General features: G+C 38.1%; 1 protein-coding gene across 1 annotated transcript in view; it reads left to right on the top strand.

The window, feature by feature from the left end:
- Nucleotides 1-307: 307 nt before the first annotated feature.
- The window catches only part of TRAPPC10 (trafficking protein particle complex subunit 10), a 45846-nt gene continuing 24492 nt past the window's right edge, over nt 308-21661 (top strand). Inside the window, exons 1-8 of the mRNA XM_074904583.1 lie at nt 308-518; nt 10800-10881; nt 11579-11714; nt 12802-12998; nt 14699-14894; nt 16025-16136; nt 17118-17365; nt 19642-19788. Of these exons, the coding sequence (XP_074760684.1) occupies nt 428-518; nt 10800-10881; nt 11579-11714; nt 12802-12998; nt 14699-14894; nt 16025-16136; nt 17118-17365; nt 19642-19788 (1209 nt within the window). The 5' untranslated portion in view covers nt 308-427. The remainder of the gene's footprint in view (nt 519-10799; nt 10882-11578; nt 11715-12801; nt 12999-14698; nt 14895-16024; nt 16137-17117; nt 17366-19641; nt 19789-21661) is intronic.

Here is a 21661-nt window from a genome sequence, read left to right on the forward strand (position 1 = left end):
CGGACACTGCCCCCGCGGAGGGCCGCTCCCCGCCCGGCGCGGGGTAGGGGGGAGGAGGCTGCGCCCCGGCCGCTCTGCGCAGGCGCGCCGCGGCCCCGCGCTTCCCCTTTCTTTGCCCCGTTTTCCGGGTTAACCCCCGTGCGGCCGCGCTGGGCCCGGGCGGCGGCGGCCGGCGGCGGCGGCGCTCCCCGGAAGCGGTAATGCCCAGCCGGTGATCCAGGAAGCGGATGAGCTCGGCCGCCTTCCCCTCCGGAGCGGCGCTGCGGGGAAGGGGGTGGGGGGAGGCGGGGGGGGGGGGGTGCCGCGCCAGCAGGCCCCGAGGCGGAGCGGCCCGTCCCAGCCCCCCGGCGGGGGGGGGAGCGGCGGCGGCGGCGTTTCCATGGCGCCGAGCGGGCGGGGGAGCCGGGGCTGAGGACCCCGCCCGCTCATGGACCCCGCCGCGGCGGCGGCCGCCGAGGAGGAGGGCAGGGAGAAGCCCCCGGTGATCTACACCATGGAGAACAAGCCCATCGTGACCTGTGAGCGCGGACGGGCGTTAACGGCCGCTGCGGGGGGGGGGCGGGAGCAACGGCCGTCCGGAGCGGTGCGGGGGGCGCGGGTCGGTGCTCCGCTCGGGGCCCGGGCGGAGGGCGGCCCGGGGCGGTGCCCGGGGGCTGTGCGGGGCGCTGACCTAGCGGGGAAGGCCGGAGAGGGGCGAGGCGGGGAGCGGCCGTTCGGGGCGGGGGGGCGGCCTGGCGGAGGTGCCGGGCTGCCCGCGGCTCTGGGTGCCGGCGCTCGGCCCTGGGGGACGCGGCGCCTGCCAGGGGCTCTGGTGGCGGGTTTTGCCTCTTTACTGGTTTCCCCCCCTCCCCTTTAATGGCAAGTGGACAAACTTGGGTCTGTTTCTGTATGTTTCAGGGCTATAGTAAATAATAAAAACGGACGTCATGTTTACAGGTGCTTAAGGGAAGAGAGTCAAATACGACAATAAATCTCGAACCCCGAACTTATTGCCAGCGAGCTTTGTGTAGTTTTGCTCTGTGTAAGAGAAGTCACGAAGTAAGACATCCTCTGTGGTGAGGATAGATTCCCGCTGACAGTATAATTTAATCTGTAACTGCTGGGCTTTGGTTTCATCTCTGAGACAGTTCATTTAACAAGCCGGATTGCGTAGTTCCAGCGATGAATTCGTGCTTCCAGGTGTCAGAGGCAGGCAGCTGGGACATGTGGGTGCCAGTTCTGGTGTAAAACGTGAGCTCCCATGCTCTTACAGGTATAGAGAGTTGCACACAAAGTTCACTACAGGTGAACTACACTCGACATAAGGAAGCGTTTCTTTACCGAGAGGGTGGTCAAACACTGGAGCATGCTGCCTAGGGAGGTGGTCGATGCCCCAAGCCTGTTGGTGTTACGAAGTGTTTGGACAGTGCCCATAATAACATGCTTTGACTTTTGGTCAGCCCCAAAGTGATGAGGAAGTTGAACTAGATGATTGTTGTAGGTCTCTTCCAAGTGAAATTGTCTAGTCTATTCTATTCTGACTGCATTTATAATGCTTGTTATAAAAAAGTGAGCGAGAACAGTGTAGAGAATTCTGCTGCTTTTTTTTTTTTTTTTAAATAAAAGGTAACCAGTGGCTGTTTGTTCTCTGTCAAAAATATATCAATGACATAACAAACTGCATATTTCTACTTTATCAGTAGAACGCTGGCAATGCTTTATGTGTGTGAAACTTTCACAGGCATGTGTTATTACAAAGCAAGCATTGATGATCAAGGTCTTCAACTGATAGTGGTAGTTAGAAAAAATTATCCAGCTATAATCTCATAACTATATAATTACGTAACTCTGTGTGTCTATATTTTTTCTTCAGACTATTTTATAAATGTGTTTTTTTTCTTTCCTAAACTTTTTTTTTGGATGCAGTTCATAAATTGAAGTCAGAGATATCTGTATTGAATCTTCTGTACTTACATACTTCAAGACTTTTGAAATCCATTTCACTTCAGATTTAAAGTCAGAAAAATGCACATATCAGAAACATCTGGAGGATATTGTTGCCGTCCTTGTTGGTGTTACCACTACTGTTCAGGCTGTGGCAGATTGCTTTTTAGGTTTGCTGACTTTACTCTGTATTTGAAAATGGAGTGTTTGGGGGTGGGGTGTGTGTCCATGTCAGTCCTTACTGTTCCTGTATGATTTAATAAGTAACATAAGTTTCAGTCTGTTGAAGTACATGCAGTTTTACCTCAGGCTTGATTTTTTTGTTAGTAAATGCAAAAAAGAACTCTTGTCTCTTTGTGCAAGGAAATTAAAAAAATTCCAAACATTAAATTTCATCAGATTTCAGTCAAGCCCAATAATCTGATGCTGAAAATAAATATTACAATAAAGTAGTGAGTGAGCATATGTTATGTTTGCAAAATGCTTTGGACTTACTACTATACAGTATGGTAGCAGTATACTTACAAATGAAATATGAGGTGAACATTATGTATCATTTGTATGCCTTGCTCCTGGACTAAAGGAATTCTTTCTGGTGCTGTGAACAAGTATGACAGTAGTATCTTTACTGGTGTGGAGTAGAACAGCTTGGTCTGAGACAAACTAATTAAAAAATAGGCTGAGTGAAAGTGCTCAGAGATGACCTCTCTGGTGAGTGTAGTAAGGGTGACTTGATACCGTTTTTAAACTAAAACATTTGCTTTTAATGGGGAATGTGTTTTGCTTTAGCTGGTTTAGTTTCCCTTTTTCTCTGTCCGTGAAAGTGGAGTACTTGGAGACTGTAGTACTTCAAACAAATGTACTCAACAAAAATGACTTACTTGAAGGAAAGCTCTTCTAAGCATTATATTGGTTGGAGATTTATGAGGAGGTGAAGCTTGGCCTTCTAGGGCAAGAATTGTTGGCTCGATACTGGTTTGTTGGAAAACACATTCAAAGCCAAGGTATTAGAAGCTGTTCAACAAATAACAGTTTATCTTTTGTTTTGTGGTTCTGATTTCAGGCAGTTGGGAGTTGTCTGGAGTAACTGCCCCACCTAGCAGGTGCACATGAGAGGAAAACAGACCTGCAAGGGGATGGCTAGCTTTTCATTATATGCAGGAAGAGTGGAGGTTAAGTAAGGTTGTGTCTCAGAACATAAGTATTTCCTTTCTAAGGTTTAGATTAATAGTCAGATAAATATTTGTATCATAAAATAAATGTTGTTAACTCTTAGGGTTCATCCTTAATAAGGGAGAACCAAAGAGTGAGTTTTGTTCGGAATTAAACTTATTTTTCAACCCTGTGCATACCAGAGATGTTTTGTAAACAAATGTTTTTATCTACTTGATAAAAATTTGACAGTACTCTGAAAGAAATGCTTCTTTGTTAGACTTATGCTTTCAAATCTGTGAGTTAGCCTGTATTGTAACAGTAGTTATTTGCTGTACTGGTACAGTCCTGAGTTTAGCACTTTATGTATGTATAGACTTCAGCCTATAGAATAAAAATGGCAGATTCCACGTGGCTTGTATATTTGATGCCAAATTGCAAATGCAGTTTTTGTCATGACTCTTCACATTAGTAACTTAATAATTTTGTCCTCAGAATTTGTATATAGATGTATTAGCCTTGTATTTATGGTATTTGTATTACTGGTAAAATCCCATAGTTTTAATAGAGAGTTTAGATTAATAGAATTCAACGAGGCAAACTGTCTAACCAAAAACTTCCAGAGATGTTTTCTCCAGGTAGACAGACAACCATATTTTGTAAGCGTGTATAAAGTATTATATTAATGGAAAGATGCTATTTCTTTATGGGTTTTTTTGCTTTTCTCAAGATGGCAGTATCCCGTGTAGTATTAAATCATTCTTGTCAGTTAGGACTGAGTGGTATGACGATTCCATTCCAAATTAGTTTGAATCATGTTTTTATACTGTTGGTGTTACTAGACTGTAAACTCTATGGGGAGTTTCACTGTCCAGGTGTGTTTATACTCTCTCTGGCACATTACCTTGAAAAGTCTCAAGTTTGCAGCAATTTATCTTCATTGCTACCAGACCTTGTATGTTTACAAAGGATTTTGAGTCAGCTTCTAGCTTTCTCACTGCTGTAGAAATACTAATTTTAGCATTATTAATTATTTTTTTTTTAAAGGCAAGTTGAGTGTTTGCATCAGACATCTTAAACTTGGGTAGTTTCTTTGCAATGTTGACTTGACATAGTCTTTAAAACAATGCAGATTACTTTCCTAGAAAACCAAAACAACGTTGCATCCTTCTCATGAGTCCTATTTGAAACTATAATTTGAGAAAGTCTTTGGAACTTTAGTATTCTTGCAGATATATATCAACCAAGTGTTCTGATGAAAGAACTTGTCTTTATGTAGCTGGTTTGCACTTATATTATTAGCTGTCTATCCATAGACAGAGGAAGTTGAAGACTGAAGACAGTCCTGCTAAATGAAGTAATAGGTTTTTCAGAGCTTTTCTACCAAGGTATTCTTTTGTAATTATCTTCATGCAGTTGTTGAATATTCCTTATAAGCTTGTAGTATCTGTTTATATATTGTGTGTGTGCATATTTTTTCTCACTGTCAAGACTCTGTCAGTACAATGAACTTTATATATAATCTTTGGAGAGAATAGGATGCATCGCTTTCATCTGGTCCGTGTTCAGAATGTGCTGTGATACAGCAAGAGCAAAACCATCAGCAAAATCATTGTAGGCTGAAGAATAGAAAACGTTTGCAAATATCTACAAGAGCAGCATAAACAGAAAAGGTTAATAGAGGTGAAGGGGGGGGTGGGAAGAATTGACATCTTTTTGGAGTGAAAATAAATGCTTGCAGTTAAGAATACTGTTCTAGAACTGGAAGAGCTTGATTCAAAAGTTCTGTTACTAGTAGGTAGATGTAATAAAAAATGCGCCAACAAGAAGTGGCATGTAGCCCAAGTGATTAGAATGATTTGCTGCTAGTGAGACCCTTTAAGCAAGTATATACTATAAATGCATTTTCCCTGTTCTCAAACAGGACTTCTGTCTGCATTTTAAGTCACCACTGTTGTGTAGTTGATCCAATATAATTCTATACTTAAATATCTGGTTACATACGTTGTGAGAAGCAGTGGCATATTCTTGTTAGTGTTAACCCCTATTTTACAGATTTAGTGGTGCAGCAGTAAGTGAAGATGTAAAGTTTTACTAGAAGGGTTTTCTTCTGCAGGCTACTACTAGTGAATCAGCTAAGATTTTTATATAGCAATTAAGCTGTCTTGTGTTTCGTTTTTTAGACCTTTTTTGAACACGAATCTGGGTTGGGGGGGGAGAAGGACCTTTAAAAGAAACAAATACTAAAATCTCACTAGCCTTCCAAAACTTAAGCTGGATCTACTTATAATAGACCAGTGAATTATGAAAAAAAGATTTATAGCAGAACTTTTTACCAGTGGAAAAATAAGTGGGATCAGTGGTTAGCCGTGACTGATACCTGTGGATAAAAACTAGGCAAAACCACCCTGAAGTGTAGTCTTGGCACTGAGCTCTTTTAAAGGTATTTGAAACCTTTTATCTCAGTTGACTGGGTTTGTCGTTGGTATCAAAGGAAAATATTTGTCTGCTTCAGTCATCTGACCTGAGGAGTTTTCAGTTTACACTGCCTGTGTAGTTAGTGGCTTGGAATAATTTCCTCTAGAGGAAAAAAAATTAATTGTGGGATATTCAGATATTGAGTGACAAAGCCTATAAAAATTAAGAAGATTGAAAAGTGTTAGAGAAAAAAAAATTCTTTTTTGGTGTTTTTTTAGGCAGAGATCAAACTAAAAACTGTCGGTATTTTATGGTTCTTTTGTATCAGACAGCTTCTACAAAGAGCATGTTGTCCTCTTGCAAGCCCTGGTAAGGTGTCATTATGGTTCTTATATCCTTCCTGTACAGATCTGCAGCAGAGTAAGTGTCCTAGACAGGGGTAGAGAGAAGGGAGGGTGGCTGCACTGACTTGATTTACCAAAATGTCAGGGAGAAAGACAATGTGGAATGAATGGAAAAAAGAAAATATGGGACCAATGGCATAAAATTTTAAAAATTAGTACTTTGAATGTTCATGTGGTCTTTTGAAGCTGTATTTGCTAGGAAACTCAGTCACCTTTGCTTTATGCTGTAACCTAAACAAGAAGTGTTTTGGTATTAGATGCCTGTCTCTGTTCTTGGCTAGCATAATTTTCAGAATTTTTCCCCAGGATTAGGTTTATGGTTATGAGCTGCTATGTAGAGAGACAGCCTGTCCTTGAACAAAAGATATAGATGTTCTTTACTTGGTTTATGTAATCAGTTTTTACAGCCAGGTTCATAATCAAGACTCATTTGAGTAAATTTCGTTCGTCTTTTGCCTGACCTGGCCATCTTAACATTTTGGATGTCAATTTGGTGGACATCAAGTCTTTGAAGGTCATAGAAACCTTAACTTGCGCTGTCTGATTCAGTGTTTGATTTCGGCTTATTGTAAAACCCTTTTAAGGTTCTGCTGTTTAGTTTGCATTTGATTTCTGGATAGATGCCTCTTTGTCTTAATTTGTTTGTGAAGTGTTTAGATAAATGGCAAAGGGCATACTTTCTGAACTTTGTAATGTGGAAAGAGAGGAAATGTGCTTTCTCCTTCCCTTTCTCCAGAAGTGTTTCTTTCTAATGTATATCATTTGAACATTACTGCTTTCTATTATTTTGTTAGTGAAAATAAGTGTTACCACTTCACATACAAAACCACCCTATACTTGGCGTGACATCACTTACAGAAAAAACACAGTAATTCTTCATTTGTTGTGTATTGGCATCCAGATGGGGAATAAATTAATTCAGACATACATGGTGTAAAAGCTGAGGTAGGTGCTCCAGAGGCTATGGATTAGAATTTTTTTCCTATACATTTTTTTCTAAAAAAATTAAATCAAGTATTAAAATAGAAGAATGGAAAATATTTATTAAATTCATAATAGAAATTAGAGAAGTTGTAGACTATATTTTAAAATAGTACAAAATACATGTAGTTAAATCTATTAAATCTGATTAGCTTAATATTGTTTATAGAATAATTATTAAGATGTGCATTTCTTACTGTGTTTTAAGTGGTAAAGGATGACATTTTAATGTTACTCCCTAGTTATTGTCTCTATTGGATATTTAGGTCTTATTTTATTCTGATGATTCTAAAGAAAACCTTTTGCTAGAAGGCTGCTTTGTTTTAGTTATAGTAGGATTCCAGAATTACTTTTCTTTCCCATGTACGCACATCCTTCCTTCTACTTTTCAGCTGTATCTGATCATTCTTTATACTTTGGCTAGGAGCGGCTTTCCTCCAGTACTGAGAATCCTTTGAGTGAGGGTTTAGTGTTGAGACTCATCCACTGAAATGAATTTGCTGTGATACAGTTGTGCTTAGGCATCTGGCCATATTAGTCTGTCAATTTGTTTTTGTGATTCTTTCTAAAACTACAGAACAAAACTCCCAAAACAACCAACCAACAAAAATTACCCCAGCCAAAACAAACACCAGCACCCCTATACCCCCACCTCAGAAAAACCCTGACAAAAAACCTACAACAAAGTCTTTGAAGCAATTCTGACATTTGTGCAGACTTTTGGGGTTTGCTTTAAGTTTGAATTCGAGGGTTACTTATGTTTGGAATATTTAATTCCAAATTCATAGAATTTAATCAGATGCAAGCAAAATTTTCTGTAGTGGTGTGGTTGGGTTTCTTGGGGTTTTTTTCTTTTTTCCTTTTTTTATCCTTTTTTTTTTATTTTGCTTTTTTTTTAACCTTTTTTAATTTATTGAATATTTTGGAAAGTACATAATGGATGCAGCAACTACTAATGCTTCAGAGGCATATATACAGAAGAGAGTGAGACTTCTACCCTGCTTAAGGTCTTGAGTCATAGGAATCTTGCACAACATCACTCCAAAACTAGAGTGATCTTTCAGGACTTTTTGTTCTGTTATTTGTGAAGGTTGTGCTCATACTTGTCTACTTGCTGTGAGGTGTTCCCCTCCTTCCCTGCAGTCCAGTAGCAAGCAGTTAACAATTTAATATGCATCTTGCCAGTCTTATGGTCCTTACAAGTCCTTACTACTGATGTTTGTCCTATGTCTGTGCTGTGCTAGTGTTGCCTGCTGATAACTTAATTTTTAGTTTTCTTGACTTGCGTAGTTCAAACATGCTGATTACAGGGTCTAGTAGAGCAGAACCTGAAACGTTATAACCCTTTGGGTGTTTGTAACACATGGTAGCAGCATTTGGTCTGTGTTCAAAAGATAGCTGAGGTATTTTGCATTGAAGATCTGTTCTCCCTTTTCTTCTAATCCTAGGTGCCCTGATCATAAAACACATTCTTACGTGTATTTTATATGCCCTCAAAACCAATGCAGGAGGAAAATTTGACTGGTTTTAAAAGGAATGTACCTTTCTTAAGCTGATAATATGATGTGGTTCTCTGGAATAGCAAGGTGCCTAAACATTATCATTTAGTAGTTCCTTCGTATTCTGGAGCAGTCTTTTTTACTCAGGATGTTGAATTCTGAAACTTTTGTGGCATATATTAGATTTTTAGGTGCAGTACAGAAAGAGCACTTTGTTGCGCTCCAGAGGTAAAATACGTGGTTCATTCTTTCAATCGGGCTCCAAGCTTCATGTGCTATCATTTTGATGTGGTCATCATGCTGTTGCTAAATCACTAAGCTGTGTTTCACTTCCTATGAGCAGTAATGACTTGCAAATCAATAGACTGTTCTCCATGGCCTAGCTCACAGGGATGTTGTAACTTGGCATAAGACAGCATTGACAGTATGACTAACACTTGTTTCGGTATTCATTTTAGACATTCGTTTATAGTCTTAAATAAGATTCGGTACAGTGCACTTAATTTGGACAGAACAAGATGAAGGTGAAGAGTCAAGAATAAAGTGTTTTCTGGAGACTTGAGGCTAAAGCACTAATAGCAGAGTGGGCTTTTTTGTTTGTATTTTATTTTTTAACTATTCTAGGAAATGCTATCATTGAATAATAGCAATTGTGGTCAGACATGAGGAGAGCTGTTTTTTCTTGTTTTGGCAGCTAATCAGACTTCTAAAATTTAATTTTTAAAATTATTGTGTGGTGATAGAATTATGCTAGTGGCTGGTAATCAAAACAATATATAAGAAAATTGGGAAAAGGTGAGCGTACTAGAAGAGGGTTTCCAAGATAAACTAAAGCGTGCTATGCTACTGTGGTAGTAATGCCTGGATGTGTGCCAGGAGATGAGATTGCGTGGTGAGAAGGAGAAGAAAGGATGTGGGGTATTTCCCTAGCCGTAGCTCCCAGTTCTTCAGGAAGGTAAGATCATCTTTCTGTTCAGGTTGGGCTGTACAATGGCAGATGATTGTAAAAAGGAAACAAATGGCAAACTACCAGGAAATATCAGAATTGCCTATATACCCTTTAAAATCTTAATTGGAAAATGTAGCTTTTCAGCTCAAGACATCCTGGGGAAAGGCAGGGTGAGGGGAGGAGTGGCAGGAGTAGAGTCTCCATTGTAGGAAATAAAGGAATTTTTAGAACTAAATTGCAGTTGCTGATAGAGGGAAATGCAGCCAGATAAAGATGAGGCAGTAAGGAGGAAGTACAAGGGAAGGGAGCAATCGCTGTAATAACTCAGAGCAACATGCAGATGGGAGGTCTAATAAGTGATACCATTAAACTAGTATGGGCCAGCTCATTCTCCCAGATTTAGAGAGTGAGCATGACATAACAGATTTTAGAACTATGATTGAATGCAGTGGCAAATATACTTTTGGTCTTACTCCCTTCACATTTGGATGTACCTTTTTGCCAGATGTCAAATAACATGTTTTCTGTTTAAGTATCATAAAAGATTATTTGGGTATTATGCATTAGGTAGTATGGTTGACTGGTCAGTTTGGATTCAAACATGTCTGTCAAAGTACCTTGTTCCAGAGTTTACCAGCTCTCTGATGAAAGATGCTGACAGCCATCAGAAGTTGGAAGAACTTACTTTAAGCTTGTATCTTCCTTGTCATGTCCTCCCTGTACCCAAGGGAAAAGTACAGAATTTAAGAATTTATATTCATAGACTATTGATAATATATTTTTTTCTTATGGTAGACGCTTGTTCCATCTTGTATACAGGTAGCTGCCCCAGTGGTGTTGCATTTCATGCAGCTCAAATGAATTAAGCCTGACCACACATCTGTGTGACAGTGTAGAGCTAGCTCCAGGGGACCTGCACCACGTTGAACAGACCTGGTGTTTCTGAAGGCAGCAACAACATCATGGTGGTCATGGAGCTGCTTCGTATTAACAGCAGCCTCAGAATAATGGCGAGAGAGGAATCAAACCCAGTAAAGCACAGCACATACTAATACTAATTTTTTCATGGTAGGCCCAGCTATACAAGGGATGTGAAACACTGTCTAATGAGTCTTCTGGTCTCAAGAATTTAGTTTTCACAGGTTTTTTAAATATACTTTGTTTAGCCAGTGAGTCCACCTAAGGAGCTGATTGTTTATGAATGTTACTCTCTTCGGTATATGGATTATATAGCTATGTGGAGAGTCATAACAGGAAATTAAAACAGTACATGTATTATGTGTCTTGTTAAAAGTGTTGTATTAGGTTGTGAGAGTGTGCGATTTAAAGTCTAGTTCGGTGATAGGCTCCAGTTTCCACATAGCAGACAAAATTACATCTTTTTATTGAAGGAATAAACCATTAATAGTATAGTTTATTAATCTCTTTTCTATAATTTGCAGATGATAATAGATTAATGTCTTTCACTTTCAGGTGCTGGAGATCAGAATTTATTTACTTCCTTATATCCTACACTTTCTCAGCAGCTTCCTAGAGAGCCCATGGAATGGAGAAGGTAAATTTACATTTTATTCTGTGATACTATTTCTGTGTGTGCTTCAAAACTTGGGAAAGTGTGTGTTTCTTGTGCTCTGAGAAGCTCTTACCGTAAATTGAGTTCAATATAGCGACTGACTTGAGGAAAAGAGAACTTAGGTGAAGGTTATTCAGGATGATCATTTCCACTCAGCTGTGTTTGCCTTCACCTAAAGAAAAATTATAGTAATGCTGTGCTTCTCTTTTTGATTTTTTGGTTTGTGAGTTTGTCTTGGTGTGTACTTTGATGTGCTTTGGCAGCCATGTTCTGAAAGTGACGTGCTTTCTTCTTAATGAGAACATAGGTAGAATTTATGTGGAATTAGATGTACTTTCCTGCAAAAAGTTTGATATGGCACACTGTTTTCTGATTGAAGAAAAAAATTCTGGGAATTTTCTTATTTGGAATTTTGTACTTTTAGAGGTCCTAGAGATACAGACAATCTTGTAATGAAAGCTGAAAAGCTTCTAGCTCCTGTTTTTGCAAAAAGGAATCATCTATCTCATTTCAAATGATACCAAATTTTGGTTAACTTTATACAAACTGCAGTAAGTGTAATTTGTGAGTTTCAAATACCAGAGTATTTCAGTTTATTCTTCTTCCCAAAAATACATGTTCATTTTTGTAGTCTGCTATGTATGTCTCGTCCACTGATTTCAGTTTTTAAACTTTGTAGGTCTTATGGCCGTGCTCCGAAGATGATTCATCTAGAATCTAACTTTGTTCAATTTAAAGAGGAGCTACTACCCAAAGAAGGGAATAAGGCCCTTTTGACTTTTCCCTTTCTTCATATTTATTGGACAGAATGTTGTGTAAGTATTAGGAAAATATTGGGAAAAACTGATTAATCAGATTTATAAGTGAAGTGATTTTTACTTTCTGCTTGTGTTCTCTGGTATTTTTCATTTGCTTTTCACGCTTACTTGAACAATTAAGTCTTCATTGTATAAGCATGCGTACCCAATATTATTGGAAACAAAACTTAATCAGCTTGAGTACTTTTTGCAATAAGCGGTATTTCTTTGTAATATTACTTGATACTAAGAGGACAAGCTTTTGAATAATCTATTTTCAGTACATTGTCATGAAAAAGCCCAGGATCCAAGTGTTACTGCAGTACAACACACTTGCTTCATGATACAGAAATGTTGCCAGAGTATTTCAGTTACCCATTCATAAGGTTAAATCTTAAGATACATGTTTTTTCTTTAGCTCATCTTCCATATGTGTCAGGTATTAGTACATGTCAGCAATCTAAACCGAACAAGATTTGGAATGTCTTAATCCTGTTTATCTACAGTTCACTGCTTTTTGGTTCGCCTCTGTTATGAATTAATTACCCAGTTGGAGGGCAAAGGTGACATCTGATCTGTGACCAATCAAAAAATATTCAGAACACCCCTAAGAGTTGTCTAAATTGATCTGTTTAAAACCAACGCAGAAGCCAAAAAAGTGCCAAAAAACGCTTCTGTGTTTTTTAAATTTTTATAAAAAAGCTTTTAAACAGACTGAGATTTGAGCAGTGTTAGAAGGCACAAATATCACACTTCTGTTACTATGTGAGAATAAAATAGTTCAGCTCTGTAATTTCAAACATTTTTGTTGTGAAGTTCAAGAATGTGTAAAAATTAGATTATGTTTAAAAATCTTAATTTCAGTAATCTAAAGAATGATAGTTTACCAAATACTAGAATTTATTTACCGTTAAACAAAATAAATTAAATTCAAAGATTATAACCTTACTATACTTTCTCATTTGATTTCTTTCAGTAAGTGAACTTACTGTCCATAATTATATTTGATATATCTTTCTGTTTGTCTTATGTTGGAACAAAATTTGCCTTTTGAAATTGTTCAGAATGTCTGTTTGATTTGATGATTCACCACTTCTCATCCCAGGATACGGAAGTGTACAAAACTACAGTAAAGGATGACATCACCAAGTGGCAGAATGTTCTTAAAGCTCACAACTCAGTGGACTGGCTAATTGTGGTAGTTGAGAGTGATGCCAAGAAAAAGAACAAAACAAATATCCTTCCCCGAACCTCTATAGTAGATAAAATAAGAAATGACTTCTGTAACAAACAAAGTGACAGGTAAACATTCTTTTATCTGCAAACGTTTTAACCTTTTGGCTAGTGTGCTGATTTAAAAACTCAACTCCCTGTGTAACAGGTTCCTTGCTCATTTAAGGACTTTCCTTGATGTCCAGCATTCAAACTGGTGGCACCATAAGACCTATGCTTTGAAGATGACTGACACAAGCAATAAAGGGAGGAGTTTATTTTCAGTTCTTCCTGAATTTGTGGTGACTTTGAAATGTGTTCAAAAAAACTTTCAAGTATCTCCTACTGGCTAGGAGAGGTTTAAGAGGAACAGTGTGGTAATATTTTTTTAAAACTTCAGGGCTTTTTGTTTGCTTAAGTGCTTGCAAAAGTGTTACCAGAATTAAAGTTAGTGGGAGTCAGGTGAGAGGGGAATATGAACCCAGCAGGGCCTATTTTTTACCATTGTACTTTCTGCCTTTTCACTTAATCACCTTTCTGCTATGACATAATTGACTTTTTTTCAGATGTTTTTATTCTAAGGAAAATAATAATGAATATAGGAAACTTTCTGTTCTCATTGAAGTCAACAAAATACGCAAATGTTGTTTTCCTCATTCTGAAACATTGCACTGCATGTTACATATTACATTTTTTTTCTTTTAACCTTAAGAGTTAACTTTAAACAGAAGCTTTTTCCCCCTGAAAATGAGTGACGGGGTAAACATTTAAAGTTCAAAAGAGTAGATGGAAGCACTTACTCTGTACCTTGGTGTGAGCTGACAGTGACTGGCAGGTCAGCATGTTATACCATGCTGTACATTGGCAGCACTTTCTTTGTACCACTTTCTTTGTACCTAGACAGTGTTTGATATATTACAGGATTATTTGGGCAAATAGTTTGAACAGCTCTGATTCAACTTCTTTTGGTTTCTAACTGGTTGACTGACTTCGTTTAATCATTTTGCCATGGGATAAGATTACTTTTCTAACCAGAAATGGTGTTTTACTTGGATGAGAAATTTTCCTGCCTTTAGAGATACTAGTAGTTTTTTGAATGTTACTAAATTATGATGGAAAAACTGAGGGAAGAAAATGCTCTAAAAAAGACTGATTTATTTATGAATTAATGGGATCTCTTTATTTATTTTCTGAGAAAAGCAGTGGGAGTTTTAGCACATAGGATGTGTAAAAACATATTGAGATACTGTAAGAATATATTATGGAGGATTATTTTAAGTGACTTAGGAAAAACTAACTATATGTGATCTAATGGATCTTAATTTGTATATTACATAATCCTTGCCAGGAATAACTATGATTATTCTGCTGATTTGTATTGCTAAGCAGACTGTTTTCTTGGATAGCTACAGTATTACTTATGTTTAAGTAATTGAAATAATGTATCCACTATTTGCTTCAAAAACACTCTACTTCATAGTACTCATTTTGTGGAAAACGCTTAACTCTTCTCAAAAACTCTGTGACAGACTTAAACATACATGAAAAAGTTTTTAAAAAGCTACCAAAACCCACTCAACCAAAAAAAACCCCTCAAACCCCAACATAACCAGCCCCAAACAGACAAGGATAACCCTCAACTTTGGGTTTTTTCCTCTGATTAGTGTTGAATGAAAAACTAAAGTTTATTCACTCTGAATCTGTCAGGTATGCACAGTATTCAACTGCACATTTATATGTGAATTTTATGTTTACCTCCTCAGAAGTAATTTTTGACAATCTCTTTACAGATGTGTGGTACTTTCTGACCCTTTGAAAGACTCTTCCCGTTCTCAGGAATCTTGGAATGCCTTCCTGACCAAACTCAGGACATTGCTTCTCATGTCTTTTACCAAAAACTTAGGCAAGTTTGAAGATGACATGAGAACTTTGAGAGAGAAAAGGACTGAGCCAGGGTGGAGCTTCTGCGAGTATTTCATGGTCCAGGTAAGAGCCTGTTTTTACTGAAGAAAGAACTTAAGTCCTAGTTTTAATAATGGCTTTCTTTTTTGTCGTAGTTGGCTTTCTGGTGTGTATAATGTTCTGCTCATTCTTTGAAGTTTGTGATTCTTTTGGTTGTGGCAGGAAATAGGAAGACAGCTATAAAAGCAGCATTTTTAGGTCTTGTTTGCATTGTTGTAATACAGTGCTATTACAGAAGCCAAATCTTTTCAGGCTTGTCAAAGTTTTATGAACCTCAGCTGAGGCAAACAAATTGCTTCTAGAAAGTGTTTTAGTAGTTTACTGTTGAATTTTGGGTAAATGTCCCATTACTGTGCTTGTGCAAAGACACTCAAATCTGTAATAGGCATTTAGCATGAATGTTGCTATGCTTTCTTTCATTGGGTTATTATCGGTATGTACAGAGGTGATTTTTAGAAAAATGTTTATTTTGAAATACCCCATGTAGAAAATGCCTTGGATTCAATTGTCTTTGTATTTCTAAGTGTGTCTTTTTTTTAGCTGGTATAGAAAAAAAAGCAAGAAACTCTCAATAGAATTAGAGGTCTTCATTCCTTTTGAGTTTTCTGGATCCTGTACAGTGCTGTTCTCCACACCAATTCCACCTCATCTTCATATCTCATTTGACTTTATGCACTACCTCTTGCATATGATATACCTAATTCGCAGACTTTTTCTACTTACCACTTTGGCTCTCTTTTCTGTTCACAACTGAACCTTTATTAATACTGCAATTGGTGCCTTCACAGTGTAAACAGAGGGGGAAAAAATTATTACTGTTATGGGAAATGAGGCTTCAGCAATTTATTTTTTTTTAAACTCCAACTTTTAATAGATGTATGAACAATTATCTGCTAGTGAATCAGGATCTGGATACACAACAGAGTTTACTGGCATAGCTGTATGACTTAATCTCCTTTTGTGAGCCTCCCTGTGTTAGGAAGAAATGGTACATCTGCTACAATGGCAGGTTTTCCTGTATGTGTGAACACTGGAAGGTAAAGAATGTTGGGAGTAGTTGTTCCCGGAGGTCTGTGTATGGATGGCGGCAAGCGGTAGTACCAGACATGACTAATAACAGTAACATGCTCCTTGTATTGCTTGTGTGTCAAAAGGAAGAACTGGCCTTTGTGTTTGAGATGCTGCAGCAATTTGAGGATGCGCTAGTGCAGTATGATGAACTGGATGCCTTGTTTTCTCAATATGTTGTCAACTTTGGGGCTGGTGGTAAGTGTCTTAAATGTTGAGTGTCTTAATTTCTTCACTATGCTTCCATTAAACAGCCCAGTGGTTTGGGTTCTATATGTGTACATGGGAGAAGGATGGTATGTTGCAGTGAAGATGCACTACACAGTCTGTGCTGTTGTTTTATGCTGTATGCAAACTTAACGTCAGTTATAGTCTATGAAAGTTTTGTTTTTAATCTCTGAGGCTTAGAAGCAATTTTTAATGAAAACCTGCGTTTTGCTTTTACTCTATGATCATTACAAAGGGAGCCGTGAAACTCTATAATTACCCAAGTATTGATCTGGCTGAGATACAGTTCTGTTTTCACAGCTCACTTCTAAGTTATTCAATAAAGAGCTTCCTGGAGAAACGCATTCAATTTTGCCTCACATTACATAATCGCTGCAAAACTGAGTAGAAATATGTGCTTAATCTGCACTACTCAAGATCAAGAAAAATTACTGCGCAAGAAGTATTGAATAACTTTAAACTGTTTTCATGAGCTAAAGCATATGTTGTTATGGAACAGTTATAATCAGGTGTGTGTTATGAATCTTGTAAAAATATAGTGTGGGAGTAATTGCAGTGAAATACATTTGCCCTGACTGAACCTGATGCTGTATTTGAAAATGGGGACACATCTATCCATGATAGCTGGATAAAGCTTGTTTGTTTTGAACTTCAGGTGGGCTTAACTGCTAAGAAATACATTACAACTCATTGCCACTATACAAATAACGAATATGCCTAATAAGACAAAATGCCAGTAGTGTTTGAATGTTCTGAAATTCAGTTATCTAATTAACTGTGGAAGTTCTGCTGGGTTTTTTGGTTTTGGTTTTGAAGTTAGAATGTTAAGCCAATTATCGGTATGATAAACTTTAGAGAGAATAAGCCAGCTTGCAACCTCTGGGGGGAGGAGGAAGCAGCTTTGATAGAAAGCAGTGGTTGATTGTTGGATATTAACTTTTATTTGCTTAGATGGTGCAAACTGGCTGACATTTTTTTGCCAGCCAGTGAGGAGCTGGAATGGTTTAATTCTCCGAAAACCAATAGACATGGAGAAGAGAGAGCTAATTCAGAATCAAGAAGCTACTCTACTGGACTTGCGTAGTTACCTATTTTCTCGCCAGTGCACATTATTAATCTTCCTGCAGAGGCCATGGGAGGTTTCCCAGCGAGCACTGGAGCTTCTTCACAACTGTGTGCAAGAACTCAAGCTATTAGAAGTGAGTCATTGTAATATATTCCATTATGTGAATGATTTTATTCAATGATGATCTAACGATTTTTAAAGTTGAGATGTTGGTGACCAGAATACAGTAAGCACTGGCTGTGAGTTATCAAAATGATGCTGTAATAACAAATTGTAACAGTGTTACAGCTGAATGTTTCATCATGAGGATGTCTTTGGAAGGAAATTTTGGAGACATCACATCTGGAAACCAAACCTGTATTTAGTTAAACTATTCTAGTTTTCACCTGGAAAGTTACCTTCTTAAGATGGTAGATAATTTGTCTGCTTCTTCCCTGGATTTATTACCAGTCTCTTGAACTGTATTTCCCATTATTTAAATCTATAACAGTATCATATTGAAGAAAATAATGCAGAGTGGTTAATGTGCTACTATGCAGGCTAGTAGTCTGTAACAAAAACCAGTTCTGAATTAGAAACAATATCTACAGTAGGACTTCTTACTGCCATGCCAGTTGGATGCTGCTTTGATTGCCTTTTGTGGTTCTTACTGTGATTCTTTTTGGTGCCTGCTAATGCTCTTCTGTGTTATGCATGTGTGTCTGGCGCTCATGCGGTGACAGAAGAAAGAGATGGAAACGAGTGACAGTGCTCAAAGCTCTTTGTCATGTTGCATGCCTCCATGCCTTACCCCTCCTCCCTCCATACTTCAGTTTCTGCTGGTGGTTTTTAATCCTCTAAAGAGGCTTTATCTGGGATGTTGTACACTAATAATCATCCATGTACGACCATGCATGTGAATTGAAATACATCTTTAAGAACAGTGTAGTGTGTGTGAGAATATTTCTGGATTTCACCTTGTGACTCATCCATATCCTTAATCCCGTGGGTGTCTGCTTCTCTCTTAGTTTCATCTGTGCTATTATAACAGTAGCTGCTAACTTTTGCCTGTCTGACATTGTGGTAGCAAGTTCCATAATTTCCATCTGTTCATCTACATTTAAAAACAGAAAATCTACTTCAGATGCATTGCTGACACCTTCATGTATTCTAAAACTAACATGTAATTCCCACAGATAGTATGTTTTTTGTATGTGTTTTATGGTTGCTTTTTCTTTCCAAAACAAATACATGTAGCCTTTTAAATATCTGAATGACCTGCAATTCCTCTTTTGCTCTACTCCAAGTCTGCCCTGTGCTTCCAGCGTTTGAGGCTCTCCTCTGCACTGTCTCTTACTTCTGATATTTCTGTTTTGATGGGGTGATCCAGACTGAGTGCAGGTGTTTAGGCAGTGAGACAGTGACACTGACCTGTGCATACCATGTAGTTATTCCTGGTGTGACCCTTTTTCTTAATACAGGCAAACCTTTTAATGTGGCTTGACACCACTGAAGACATAGCGGAAATCTAAACTACTCTGTTCCTATGATCTTTCTCTTCCTGAAAATTTTTTCAGATCTTTTTTTTTTTTTTTTTTTCAAATGCATTGTGCTTGCGTGTTGAACTTTCCTGTCACATTAGTTAATTACCTTATTAGTAATTATTAGTTATTATATTAAATCATAATTATATAAGTATACTAATTATTAGTTTATTATGGGTTTCAAGACTTCGTAGTCTTTGTAAAAGGAAAATTTTTGCATTGTTTATGAACTGGATTTTGAGACACAATTATTGTGATATGTTCCAGATCTTTAGTTATCTTGATTCTTAAAATATTCTAGTATCAGATTCTCCTGTCTTTTTCTATCATGTCCTGACTGATAATCCCTTCTTGGTCCTTTTTTGGTTTTATCTCCATTATTTAATTAGTTGTTCATGACAGATGTCTTATCCTTTGATTAACAGACTTACTGTTGTGAAGGAAACTTAGACTAATTTATTTTTTCAGGTTTATTAATCTACTCTTAGTGTACTTTTAATTTCAGTCTCAGATCTGATGTCTCCTTAGGAAAGTAGTAGTAAATTTACAGAAATTTTTCATAACTCTGCTTTCCTTAGGCTTTGTTTCCAAATTTTGGGATTTTTTCTAAGTACTAGTACCTATTAGTCCTCTTCTTCTCTTTCATCTTGGTGAATGTATCAAATCTAGTTAATATAATCACTGTTTATTTGCTTAGCTGTCCTTGTTTCATGAACTGATTTATATGAATTATTCAAGAAGTAGCAAGAGTTGGCTTGTCTTTTGTGTATTCTTTAAGATCTTTCAAGAGGCTCTGCTACATTGTATCAAGAAAAGTATTTTGCCAAAGTATTTTCTCATCTGATTAATGTTTATTTCCCAGTTAATTTTATCTGTTCATCTTCAGGTCTCTGTTCCTCCTGGAGCTTTGGATTGTTGGGTATTTTTGAGTTGTTTGGAAGTCTTACAAAGAATAGAAGGCTGCTGTGATAGGGCTCAAATAGATGCAAATGTTTCCCACACAGTTGGCTTATGGAGCTATGCCACTGAGAAGGTGAGCAAATGATGTGTTGCAGTTGTGGTGTTACAATTTTGAAGTAGACCATTTGTTTCTGTGGAACAGGTTTTGCACTTTTTATTGTGGAATTTAATATGGGGTTCTGTATATTGTCTTGGATCTAGTCTAGATGAGACATCCAGGTTTATATCCCCTTTTTCCACTGTCAGATGAGGTCTGGGAATAACTAGGGTGTGTTCACCTCTGTGGTTTCCCCCCACCCCATTTTGATAATGACTGTCTAATTAAACTCCAGAACGAACTCAGTCCATGTCAACTGAGAGAGGGAGCAGGAATTTCAGTTGTAGCGGGAGAAACTGCCCAGATTTGGATCCATTTACTATTATAGATAGAGATTACAGCAGTCTGTTTGCATAGTTCATTATTTCTTCAGAATGTTAGTATGATAGTAATACACCTCTAACTTCAGTGAAGGTGATACCCTTGGCAGCTTGTGAAAGAGTCAATTAAGTAATAATTTTCAATTTTTCAGTTACTACCCCTTACCATAAAATAAATGTTGTGAAGTGGCCTTTTCAGTTTGGTTAAGCCCCTTTCCTAATTACACGAGTGTCTTTTCAAGTTCCACTTACTCCATTTCTATGAAAGAGATGGTGTCTGAGGTTGCTACTGCTTTCCACTGTTGAAAAACAGTTTAGAAAGATTACAAACTCCAGAAACTACTGAAATAGCATGTTGTGATCTTTGTGGATATTTTTGAAGACCAGTGTAAACTCATCCTTCTGTTTGCACAGCCTATAGAGTATTTTCTATTTATTTTATTCATAGTTTATTCATATTTCAGTAGACTTAGGAATCCTCTAACTGACCCTAGGAGGCCCTTGTCTTATTACAAAAGCAGGGAAAGGCAATTTCACCTTGAGGAGTTACTGTTTAAAAAAAAAAAGGGGGGGGGGGCAGATCAGAATAAAGGAAACAGAATTGTTTAAAGTTGTGATGGGTGCATCAGATTCTCCCATGCTCCTTACATGTTTCTATGGAAGGTACGTACCTGGGTTGGAAATGTTCTTCCCATTCATAGCTCTTCTAACACAGTGTCCTGGTTCAGCTAGGATAGGGTTAAGTTTCCCTAGCAGAGAGGGGGAAGGGATCTACAGGCGGGTTATTCATACCATGCTGAAGTCAGGTCTGGCGAGGGAGCGCGGGAACTCTTTCCTTTGTGGCTTTGGTGGCCGGGAGCACACGGCGGGCTGTCCGTAACCATTGCGGTATTCCTCTGTATATCTTTTGTTCACTGTTATTACTGTTTACTGTTGTTATCATTGCTACTGTTGTTGTTCAGATTGTTTATCACACTGTTGTATTAAATTTCTTCTTATTTTAACCCGGGGTTTGTGCTCTGCTTGTGTCCGAGGGTGGGGGAGGGGCAATGGCAATGTGGTCTCCGGTTCCGGCAGGGCTTAAACCAACACACACAGAAGGTAAAGGGAAAAATTGCTGGATAATGACTAGCAGGAAGGTAGAAAAGACTGCATGGAACAAATTTAGCAACTAGTGACAAAATTAAGTGGAACTTAAAAGGAAAAAAAAGTTAATGGCCACCCCCATTTTATATGGTGTACAGTAATATGACAAGCTGAGACCTTTTTTCTTTTGCAGGCTTACTGTGGTAGTTGATTGAGTTATTGTAAAAGAATTAGACAAATGATGAACAGAACTGAACTTCTTTAAGACAGTGTCCTCTGCTGACTTCTGGGTCTCAAGTGCTGTCTAGAAGGGGGCTTTATGGTAGTTGTGTGGTGCTGTTTTAACACCATTAGCTATGCTAATCATCTCCTTTTCAAGAAGGTTTTCACCTGAATACAACACTGCGGGTGAATTTACAAGCTTGTCTAATCAGTGTACTAGA

The sequence above is a fragment of the Athene noctua genome, chromosome 1 (assembly GCF_965140245.1).
Source record: "Athene noctua chromosome 1, bAthNoc1.hap1.1, whole genome shotgun sequence".
In the NCBI taxonomy this organism is placed as follows: Eukaryota; Metazoa; Chordata; class Aves; order Strigiformes; family Strigidae; genus Athene; species Athene noctua.